Genomic DNA, 10,100 nt, shown 5'->3' on the forward strand with positions numbered 1-10,100 from the left:
CCCCTCCCCTCCCCTCCCCTCTTCTTTTGTATTTTGATACAGAGTTTCTCTGTTTTGCCTAGGCTGTCCTGGAACTCTCTCTATAGAGCATATAAATGTTTTGCCTGCATATTTGCCTATGCATCACGTCTATGCAGGGCATCCAGAGGGGTCAGAAGAGGGCATTGGATCCCCTGGAACTGGAGTTGTGGATGGTTGGGAGCCACCATAGGGTGCTGAGAATCAAACTCAGGTCCTCCACAAGAGCAGTCAGTGCTCTGCAAAGCCTCTGAGACACCTCTCCAGGACCCCTTTAAAGATTTATTTTTATTACTTAAAAAATTGTGTATGTGTGCATACACATATGAGGGAGTGTATTAAAGGGCACAGCATTAGGAAGGCTGAGAACCACTGGTGTAGCATATATGTAGCTGAGGAAATCTGTATGTAGCCTTGGAAATCTGCTCCTCCTGCCTCTCCCTCCCAAGAGCTATGATCACAGACATGCATCCCTTTCCCCTGCCCTGTGATGTAGTTCTGGGAATGAAATGCAGGGTCTGGACACCCTAGACAAGTGCTCTACCAATTGAGCTACACCATCAACCCTTTTGTCTGCCTGCCTGCCTATCTATCTATCTATCTATCTATCTATCTATCTATCTATCTATCTATCTATCTATCTATCTATCTATCTTTGGTTTTTCAAGACAGGGTTTCTCTGTGTGGTCTGGCTGTCCTGGACTCACTTTGTAGATCAGGCTGTCCTCAAACTCACAGAGATTCACTTGGCTCTGTCTCCTGAGTGCTAGGATTAAAGGCGCGTGTCGCCTTGCCTGGCTGTGGGTTGTTTGTTTTGTTTTGTCTTGATACAGAGTCTCAGTGTGTATCCCAGACTTAGAACGGCCTTGGTCTCAGAGTGATTCACCTATCTCAGCCTCCTGGGTGCTGGCATTACAGGCCTGCACCACAGTGCCCAGCCTGCATGACTGCTTTTGAGCATCTGCCTGGGACCTGACACAGAGCAATTGTGTTTCAGTTTGGGAAGATGTTTACTTCTGGAGTCTTCCAAAGGGAACACAGCTGCTCCTCTTGGCCTATATTTGTGTAAGTGTGTGTGTGTGTGTGTATGTGCCTGGGTGCTGGTGAATGCATGCGGAGGCCAGTGGAGGGCTTCCGGTGTCCCTTCTCTTTACTTTCTTTCCTTGGGGTGGGGTCTCTCACTGAACTTGACTTTGTCCTTTTGGGGCTCCTGACATCTGCCAAGTTTCCAGCCCTGCACTTGCATCTGTTCCCCAACCCTGGGCTTATAGGTTTACATGTTCACACCTGGTTTTTTTTAGTTCTATTTATTTTCAATTTTATTACATTTATTTTGTGTTTGTGAATTTAGCAATGACTCCTGTGTGAAATATCAGAGGACTACTTGGTGTAGTTGGTGCTGCTCTTCTTCCACACTGGGATCTGGGGAGTTAAACTCAAGGCACCAGACTTTCAAAGCAAGCATTTTCATCCACCGACCGATCTGAAACGCCCAAGAAATAGCTTTAAATTATAGTAGAATAGAGTTCACAGACTCCCCTTCTGCCGCTGTTTCGGGGCCTCATTAACAGCACAGAGTGTATTCACTATGTGGTACAGCCACCCATCTCCATGCTATGAAAGCTGTCCCGTTACACACACATAGCAGGTGGCTCTCCCTTGCCCGTTGAATCGTCCACTCCGTTTCCCATCTCCAGACCTCAAATGACTCCAGAGCTTTATATAAATAGGACAGCATTGTTGCTTGGTTTTCCATTTATTTGTTTCTTGTTTGTTGTACAAGTCAGAGACTTACAATATAAGTCAGGTTGACCTTGAATGCACAATCCTCCTGCTTCAACCTCCTAAATGCTGGGATTACATTCATGAGCTACAATGTCTAGCTAATATTGACCTTTTTGTGGTGGGCTTATTTCACTCAGTATGATGTCCCCTGGACTCACCTGTAGCACAGCATATGCCTGATTTCTCCTTCCTGGTCTTCGCTGAATAATACTCTCCCGTATGTATATAACCATCTCCAGCTCTTACTTATTCACTCACCTGCCTAGGGACAATGGGTGGTCTGTGCTTTTTGGCTGTTGTAAGTATTACTGCTACAGACAAGCTGTACAAATAACTGATGTCTGTCATCTGGATATATACCCAGAGGTGGACTTGCTGGACTTAGCTCTTGTGTATGTATGTGTGTGTGTGTGCACACACCATGGCGTACATGTAGAGGTCCCAGAACAACTTATGAGAATTGAGTCTCTCCTTCCACCATGTGGGTCCTGGCAATCAACCTCAAATTATTAGACTTGATGTCAAATGCCTTTACCCATGGAACCATCTCTTTGTTTTTCTCTCTCTGTACATTTGCATGCACGTGTGCACATGTTTAATAAAATGATAAGGGCTCATGTACCTCAGGCTAGAATTGGACGCCTGTACTTGAAGATGGCCTTGAACTCCTGCCCCTCCTGCCTCAGTCCCGAGTGCTGGAAAGAGCAGGCACTACCACACACCGCCTTCCATTTAGTTCTCAAAGGAAAAATCGGAGTGCTTTCTGAAGTGGTTGAACTGTTTACATTCTCCTCTGGTGCATACAGGTTCTAGTTTCTCCACTTCTTCACCAAAACTTTATTTTCTTCTGCTTTACTTTTGCAGTGCGTGCTAGGAATTAAGCTGAGGGCTTTGGGCATGCTGAGCCAGGGTTCTGCTCCTGAGTCTTGTCTTTGTCCCTCACTGGGGGATTCTAGGCAGAAAGACGACCCCAGAGCTACACCCCAGCCTCTCCTGGGCCACTCCAGGCAGGCACTCTGCAGCTGACACATGACCCTGGTACTCAATTCTTCCTTGGATTGGAGGACCTGAGCTGAGAGTTGACTTCCTGGTCTGTGTGGGATTCCCGGAGAGGATGGCTTCACAGGCCTGTGGTGTGTGGGGCTAAGTCTGCAGAGCATGCAGCCCTGCTCACTCTTCAACTCCTGTCACTGGTTTATTCCCTTCAGGAGCTGGCCCGAAGCCAAGGAGCTGAGTCCCGCAACTTCCCTGAGAAGCGGTTTCAGCAAATACCAGTAAAGAAGGAAGAAAGTCAAGAGGCTTGAAAGCAGGTACCCGAGGGAACGCATGCGTGTACATGCTGAAGAGGAGCATGTTTCCCCATCCCCAGAGATGGAGACAGACCAAGTATCCATCAACAGATGAGCAAGTGAACCAAAGTGTGGCTTGTCCAGATAGTGGGCTATTCCTCAGCAGTACAAAGGTCCCAGTGATGATCCTGGCAGGGAATGAGCCAGGCGAGAAGAGAAGGAAACCCATAGAAACACGAGGGAGGCCAGGCACTGAGTAAATGGGCTGGGGTGCTTCATGACGTCATCCTAGCACTTCGGAGGCACTGCTCAGCAAGAGGAGAAGATCCAGCCTTAGCTACCAGAAAGTTTGAGGCTAGCCTGCTGTACATGAGACCATGTCTGTCTCAAAAAATATTGTTTTAAAAGGTCAAGAGAAAAAAAGGAATGGAAATTAGTAGATACCAAAATTTGTATGGAAGTGACTGCTAATGGACTCTGGGAATTGCTCTGATGAAGTGCTAAGGCAGGCAGTGGCTGCACAACATCACCAAATTGCTAAATGCCAGTGAAAAGTATACTTCCTTATTACTTTCATAGTTTTTATTAATTAGTTATTCTTGTGATGGGATCTACTCTGTGGCAGTTCTGGCTCCGCACATACTCTGAATCCTAGGCTGGCTTCAGGCCAACACCACCACACTTGGCTTCCAGAAATATATATATTTGAGACAGTCTCATTAAGTTTTTGGTCTGGCCTGGAACTTACTGTGTGATCTGAAACAAACCTTGGTTGTGATTTCTTTTCTTTCACTTTTATGTGTATGTGTATGTGTATGTGTATGTGTATGTGTGTGTGTGAGGACATATATGTGCATGCACATGTACATAGATACCTGAGGAAGCCAGCTGAGGGTGTCAGGTCCTCTGGAGCTGGAGTTACAGGAGGTTGCGCGCTGCCTGAGGTTGTGTGTTGGGGGAACAAAACTTGGGTCCTCTGGAAAAGCATGAAGTGTTCTTAACCACTGTGCCATCTCTCCAGCCCCTCAGACCTTGATTTTTTTTAATTCCTTTTACCTCAGTCTTTGGAGTAGCAGGGATTGTTGGCTTGTGCTATCAGGTCCAGTTTTCTTCTCAGACTCTAAATAATCACCATTATACCTCAAAGAACTTTAAAAAAATGTATTCTCAGGGCCGGGCGTGGTGGCGCACGCCTTTAATCCCAGCACTCGGGAGGCAGAGGCAGGTGGATTTCTGAGTTCGAGGCCAGCCTGGTCTACAAAGTGAGTTCCAGGACAGCCAAGGCTATACAGAGAAACCCTGTCTCGAAAAAAAAAAAAATGTATTCTCACATGAGAGAGAATTGACGTTCCCTTCCCAGGCTAGCCTCCCCTGTAATCCCCCTGTCTCAGCTTCCCGAGTGGTGGGAATGAGGATGTGTGCCACCGTGCTTGGCCTGCATTCATTTTTCTGCATTTCGCTTGTTTTACTTGGACCCGCCTGGCTGCACAAACCTGCGTCCCAACTACTTGAAGGGTGAAACTGAGTATAACTTGACATCAAGAGTTAAAGCTAACCTGGGCTACATAGCAAGACACTGTTCAATTGATCAGTGAACCAGTGAAAGAAGATTGAATGCCTTATTTTACTTAACATGATGTTTTCCTGCACCTATTTGGCCAAAATAGACTGTTCTTTTGTGTGACCAAATAATATTCTCTCCTATGAATTGCTCATTTAACGATGGCATTTTAGGAGCTAGGATGATGACTTAGTGTGTGCACTGCTCTCACAGAGAAGGTGAATTCTGCTCCCAGCACCCATTTTGGTGACTCACAACTGCCCATAACTCCAGCCCCAGAGGGATCCACTGTTTTGGTGTCTGAAGGCAACTGTACATGAGTACACAGATACATACACACAATTAAACATTTAAACTTCCAAACATTAAAAAAAAAACATGATGTTGTATATTATGTGAATCTTCATTTTAAACTGAAAAAAATAAGAAGAAAAAAGATAAGAGAAAATAGTAAGAAAGGGAAAGGAGAAAGCCAGTCAGGCACATGCTTGCTTTGGGAATTAATTCTGCTGGGATTAATGTCTCAGTGTTATCACACACACGCGCACACACACACACACACACACACACACACACACACACGTGCGCGCGCACACACACACACACACACAACGTGCGCGCATGCACACACACACAGACACACACACACAACGTGCGCGCATGCACACACACACAGACACACACACACAACGTGCGCGCATGCACACACACACAGACACACACATATGCACACACACACAGACACACACAGACACACACACACACACACACACACACACACACGAGAAAGAGGGGGGGAGAGAGAGAGAGGGAGAGGGAGGGAGAGAGAGAGAGAAAGAGAGAGAGAGAGGGAGAGGGAGAGTTGATTTACTAAGACCCTTGGGACATTTGTTGAGGGCTACTGTGTGTGTGTGTGTGTGTGTGTGTGTGTGTGTGTTGCCTCCCAGGACTCTGACCATCTGTGCCCAGGCAGAGAAAGCCCAATAATAGGAGGATCAAGAGGGTGACCTGGGGCTGGGTTCATGGAGGGAGGTTAGAGCACTCACTGGGTGTAGCATGTTTATTTATTTATTTATTTATTTATGTGCGTATTTATGTATCTATTTATTTATTATTTATGTGTTTATCTATGTGTTTATTTATTTATGTGTTTATTTATTTATTATTTATTTATGTGTTTATTTATTTATTTATGTGCTTATTTGTTTATTATTTATTATTTATGTGTTTATCTATGTGTTTATTTATTTATTTATTATGTGTTATTTATGTAGGGCTGGGAGGTGGCTCAGCAGTTACAAGCACTGCTTCTCTTCTAGAGGACTTGAGTTCGAGTCCCAGCACCCATTTCAGGTGGTTCCGTGTAACTCCTAAGCCCTCTCTGAGCCCCTATAGGCACCGCATGCACAAGCATAACCCTTCACCCCACAGAAACACATAAACATGAGACTTTTTAAAAAGTTATTTTTATTTATTTATTTCTTGGGAACAGGGTTTCTCTGTGTAGCCCTGGCTGTCCTGGAACTCACTCTGTAGACCAGGCTGGCCTCGAACTCAGTGATCCGCCTGCCTCTGTCTCCCGAGTTCTGGGAACAAAGGTGTGCGCCACCACTGCCAGGCCACAGTGGGTTTGTTTTTGTTTTGGGGTTTTTTGTTTGTTTGTTTCTTTGTTCGTCTGTTTAAAGAAAGACGTTTTGCTGACAAAGTGAAGGTCGTAGGTTAGCTGGCAGAGACACTGAGTCTCTCTTGTGTGTGAAGCAAGTAAGCTACAGCTCAGTTATCTGATTGGTGCCTGTGTGTCTCTTAGGATGCTGCCCATCACCGACTACCTGTTGCAGCTGCTGGGGCTGGAGAAGACGGCCTTTCGAGTGTATGTTGTATCTGCTCTGCTGCTATTGCTCCTTTTCTTCCTCTTCCGCCTGCTGGTGCAGGCATTCAAATTATTCAGTGACTTCCGCATTACCTGTCGCAAGCTGAGCTGCTTCCCAGAGCCTCCAGGCCGCCACTGGCTGCTGGGCCACATGAGCATGGTGAGTGTGCAGGGGCAGAGCTAGGCGCAGGCTGGGTTAGAAGTAGGAGACCAAAGTTCAGAGAGGGCAAGCAGTTTGCCCAGGGTCACACAGTTGGGAGGAGGCAGAGCTGACTATAAACTGCCCCCTACTGACTAGCTTTCATAGTTTTAGAAGCTATAATGCAGGCCACTGGGGGCCAAATGACATCAGTGGTCCTACTGGGCTGAATGGCAGGCAAGATGTACCCACGGGTACAATAGCGGCGGTACAGTTATGGACACAACCAATTGCTTTTTAAAGAAAACTATCCATGCCTAGAACAGCAACAACAGCAACCAGGGTGGGGATAGAGGCTGGAGAAATGAATGTCTCAATGGTTAAGCCCTGAATGCTCTTCTAGAGGACCCAGGTTCAAGTAGTATGCATCCACACATGTCTGGCTCATAATTGTCTGCAGCAATAAGATCTGAGGCTCTCACACAGACATACATGTAGGCAAAATACCAATGCTCATAAAATTATAAATTATTAAAAACTAAATCAAAAAGAATAAAAAAGGTAAGTTTTTTTTTTTAATATTTCTAAAGCTACTGTGGAAACAGGGGAGTACTGGTGCCACAACTTTGGGGCCCAGGTCCCAGAGTGGAGGCAAGGAGGGGGCTCCTGGAGATTCTGTTTTTTTTTTAATTTTACCTCTTGGGGTGAATCTACTCTTACTCTTTTGTTTGTTTTGCTTTGAGATACGATCTCTCTATGTAGCCCTGACTGTCCTAGAACTTGGTATGTACACCAGGCTGGTCTTGAACTCACAGTGGTCTGCATGTGTCTGCCTCCCAAGTGCTGGAATGAAAGGCACTAAAGATGTACACCATCATTATTGGAATGCTATGATGCTACACTGGGATTCAAACTCTCTCCTTGTATTTGTTTGTTTGTTTGTCTAAAACAAAGTCTTGTCATTTAGGCCAGGCTAACCTCAAACTCACACTCTCCCTGCCTCAGCCTCTTGAGTGCTAGGATTGCAGACATATGTCAGCATTCCTGACTACCCATTTTTGTTTTTAATTTTTCCTTTGAGACAGAGTCTCACTCTGCAGCTCAGACTGGTCTGGAATTAATATGTAGCCCAGGCTAGCCTCAAGATCACAGTGCATCCTCTTGCCTTAGCCTCATGAGTGTTGAGATTACAGTTGTGAGCAATCATGTCTGAGACACCAAGGGTCTCTTTAAAAAATTAGGGAGCTAAGCAAGACCTGAGAACCCCAGCTTAGGACCATGGCTACAATCCACACAAAGATTAGTTTGCATGGTAACACAAACCTCTGGTCCCACTTACTGAAGGATCATCTGAACTTAGGAGCTTGTCTTGGGCAACGTAGAAAGACCTTGTCTTTTGTATCTAGGCTGGCCTTGAAATGACCATCCTCTGGGTTCTAATCACGACCCTCTCTTGCTCACGTGCCACTGTGGCTCCCTGGTATCATGTAGAGCTGTGGTTTCCAGCCTGTGAGTTGCAAACCCTTCAGAGATAGAATGGCCCTTTCACAGGGATTGTCTAAGACCACTGGAAAACACAGATATTTACATCATGGTTTTCAGTAGCACAATTACAGGTATGGAGTGGCAGCAAAAATAATTTTATGGTTGGAGGTTACCATAACATGAGGAACTTTATTAAAGTGTTGTGGCATTAGGAAGATTGAGAACCAGTGATCTAGAAGGATAAAGATAATTTTTCCCTACACACATAGTTACAGGCCAGTCAGATCTGGGTCTCTCTCTCTCTCTCTCTCTCTCTCTCTCTCTCTCTCTCTCTCTCTCTCTCTCTCTCTCCTATGCTGGCTTTGGAATCCAGGTTCTCACACACGTAATGCAACATCTCACACATTCTACCCCACAAGCGTGTCCCCAAACCCTCACTGGGGGATTCTGGTCAAGAGCTCTATCCCTGAGCCACGCCCCAGCCCCATTGTTCTTTCTTGTTTTAGAGTGGGGAGCAACTCAGGGAAGCTCAGCAAGACACCTTTGCCTTTGGTGTTCTAGAGGAAGGAGAGAGAGAGAGAGAGAGAGAGAGAGAGAGAGAGAGAGAGAGAGAGAGAGAGAGAAAGAGAAGTGAGAGGGAGGTAGGAAGGGGAGGACGGAGGGAGGAACAGACTAAGCCGAGCTGTCATGTCTTCGTTGCCCCTTTCTATCTGCCGTAGTATCTTCCCAATGAGAAGGGCCTTCAAAATGAGAAGAAAGTGCTGGATACCATGCACCACATCATCCTGGCGTGGGTTGGGCCTTTCCTGCCTCTCCTGGTGCTTGTACATCCTGATTACATCAAGCCTGTGTTAGGAGCCTCAGGTAGGCATCTTGGGCCTCAGAGGGACGAGTCAACTTTAAACTCCCAGAACCCTTCTAGGGTTACAGATGTGGAAATGTGCCGGGGTTTGATGGATGGATAGAAGTTCACCAAAGCGGGGCAGGCAAAGCAGGGTGCGAGAACATGGACAATTATGGGGTGGTGTGCAAGCGTTTCAGGAACGTTGTAAGTTTCAGGTGCACCTGCTGGAGTCACATGTAAGCAACTTACTTATTCAAGGTTTTGGTAAGAAATTGTTGTTCAGTTGTAGGCCACGACAGTCCCTTCATTAAGGCTGTGACATGCCTATCATGACCACGCATTTTGGTGGCCCAGTGGGCAGCCTGCTGGCAGGGAGAGGGAAGCTAGTACTTCCGTCTGCTGGTACCACTTATCCCAAGTGTGCCGGATGAGTTCTCACACCCTCAACACTCAGCTCCAAGGCCCCTTCTTCCAGGAAGTCTTCCATAATCAGCCAGGTGTCTGCTTTCTAGGTGTGCCATTTTCAGTCATAATCCTTCAGGGTGGGTGAGTCTATTCAGGTTCATTCCCCTTGGAATGGGTCCTCAGCATAGCCTTGCATGGAGCTGAGCATCGTCATAGACAAGAGTAGACTTGGGTGTGATTCTGTGGTTCACTGTGCTGCTGGGTGTGATTCTGCCGTTCACTGTGCTGCTGGGTGTGATTCTGTGGTTCACTGTGCTGCTGGGTGTGATTCTGCTGTTCACTGTGCTGCTGGGTGTGATTCTGTGGTTCACTGTGCTGCTGGCATGTCAGAGCCACAGTTTGGTACTGGGAGACAGGGTCACTCTTTTTAGCTCAGGCTGGCTCACACCAATGATTTGCTCAGGTATGTGCTATCACTCTGTTCTCTTGTGCCTTAAAAATGTTTATTACTGCTGGGCAGTGGTGGCGCACACCTTTAATCCCAGCACTCGGGAGGCAGAGGCAGGCAGATTTCTGACTTCGAGGCCAGCCTGGTCTACAGAGTGAGTTCCAGGACAGCCTGTCTCAAAAGAAACCAAGAAAAAAAATGTTTATTATACATTTTAGTATGTGTATATGTGTGTGTGTGTGTGTGTGTGTGTGTT

The 10,100-nt window shown here is 46.3% G+C and overlaps 1 protein-coding gene across 1 annotated transcript in view; it reads left to right on the plus strand.

Moving 5' to 3' along the window:
* LOC110335465 (cytochrome P450 4F22) overlaps positions 1-10,100 on the plus strand; it is a 45,685-nt gene that overhangs the window by 10,215 nt on the left and 25,370 nt on the right. Inside the window, exons 2-4 of the mRNA XM_021217649.1 lie at positions 3,012-3,113; positions 6,461-6,683; positions 8,867-9,011. Coding sequence (XP_021073308.1) covers positions 6,462-6,683; positions 8,867-9,011 — 367 coding nt within the window. The 5' untranslated portion in view covers positions 3,012-3,113; position 6,461. The remainder of the gene's footprint in view (positions 1-3,011; positions 3,114-6,460; positions 6,684-8,866; positions 9,012-10,100) is intronic.

This window comes from Mus pahari, chromosome 18 (genome assembly GCF_900095145.1).
Source record: "Mus pahari chromosome 18, PAHARI_EIJ_v1.1, whole genome shotgun sequence".
NCBI classification, from domain to species: domain Eukaryota; kingdom Metazoa; phylum Chordata; class Mammalia; order Rodentia; family Muridae; genus Mus; species Mus pahari.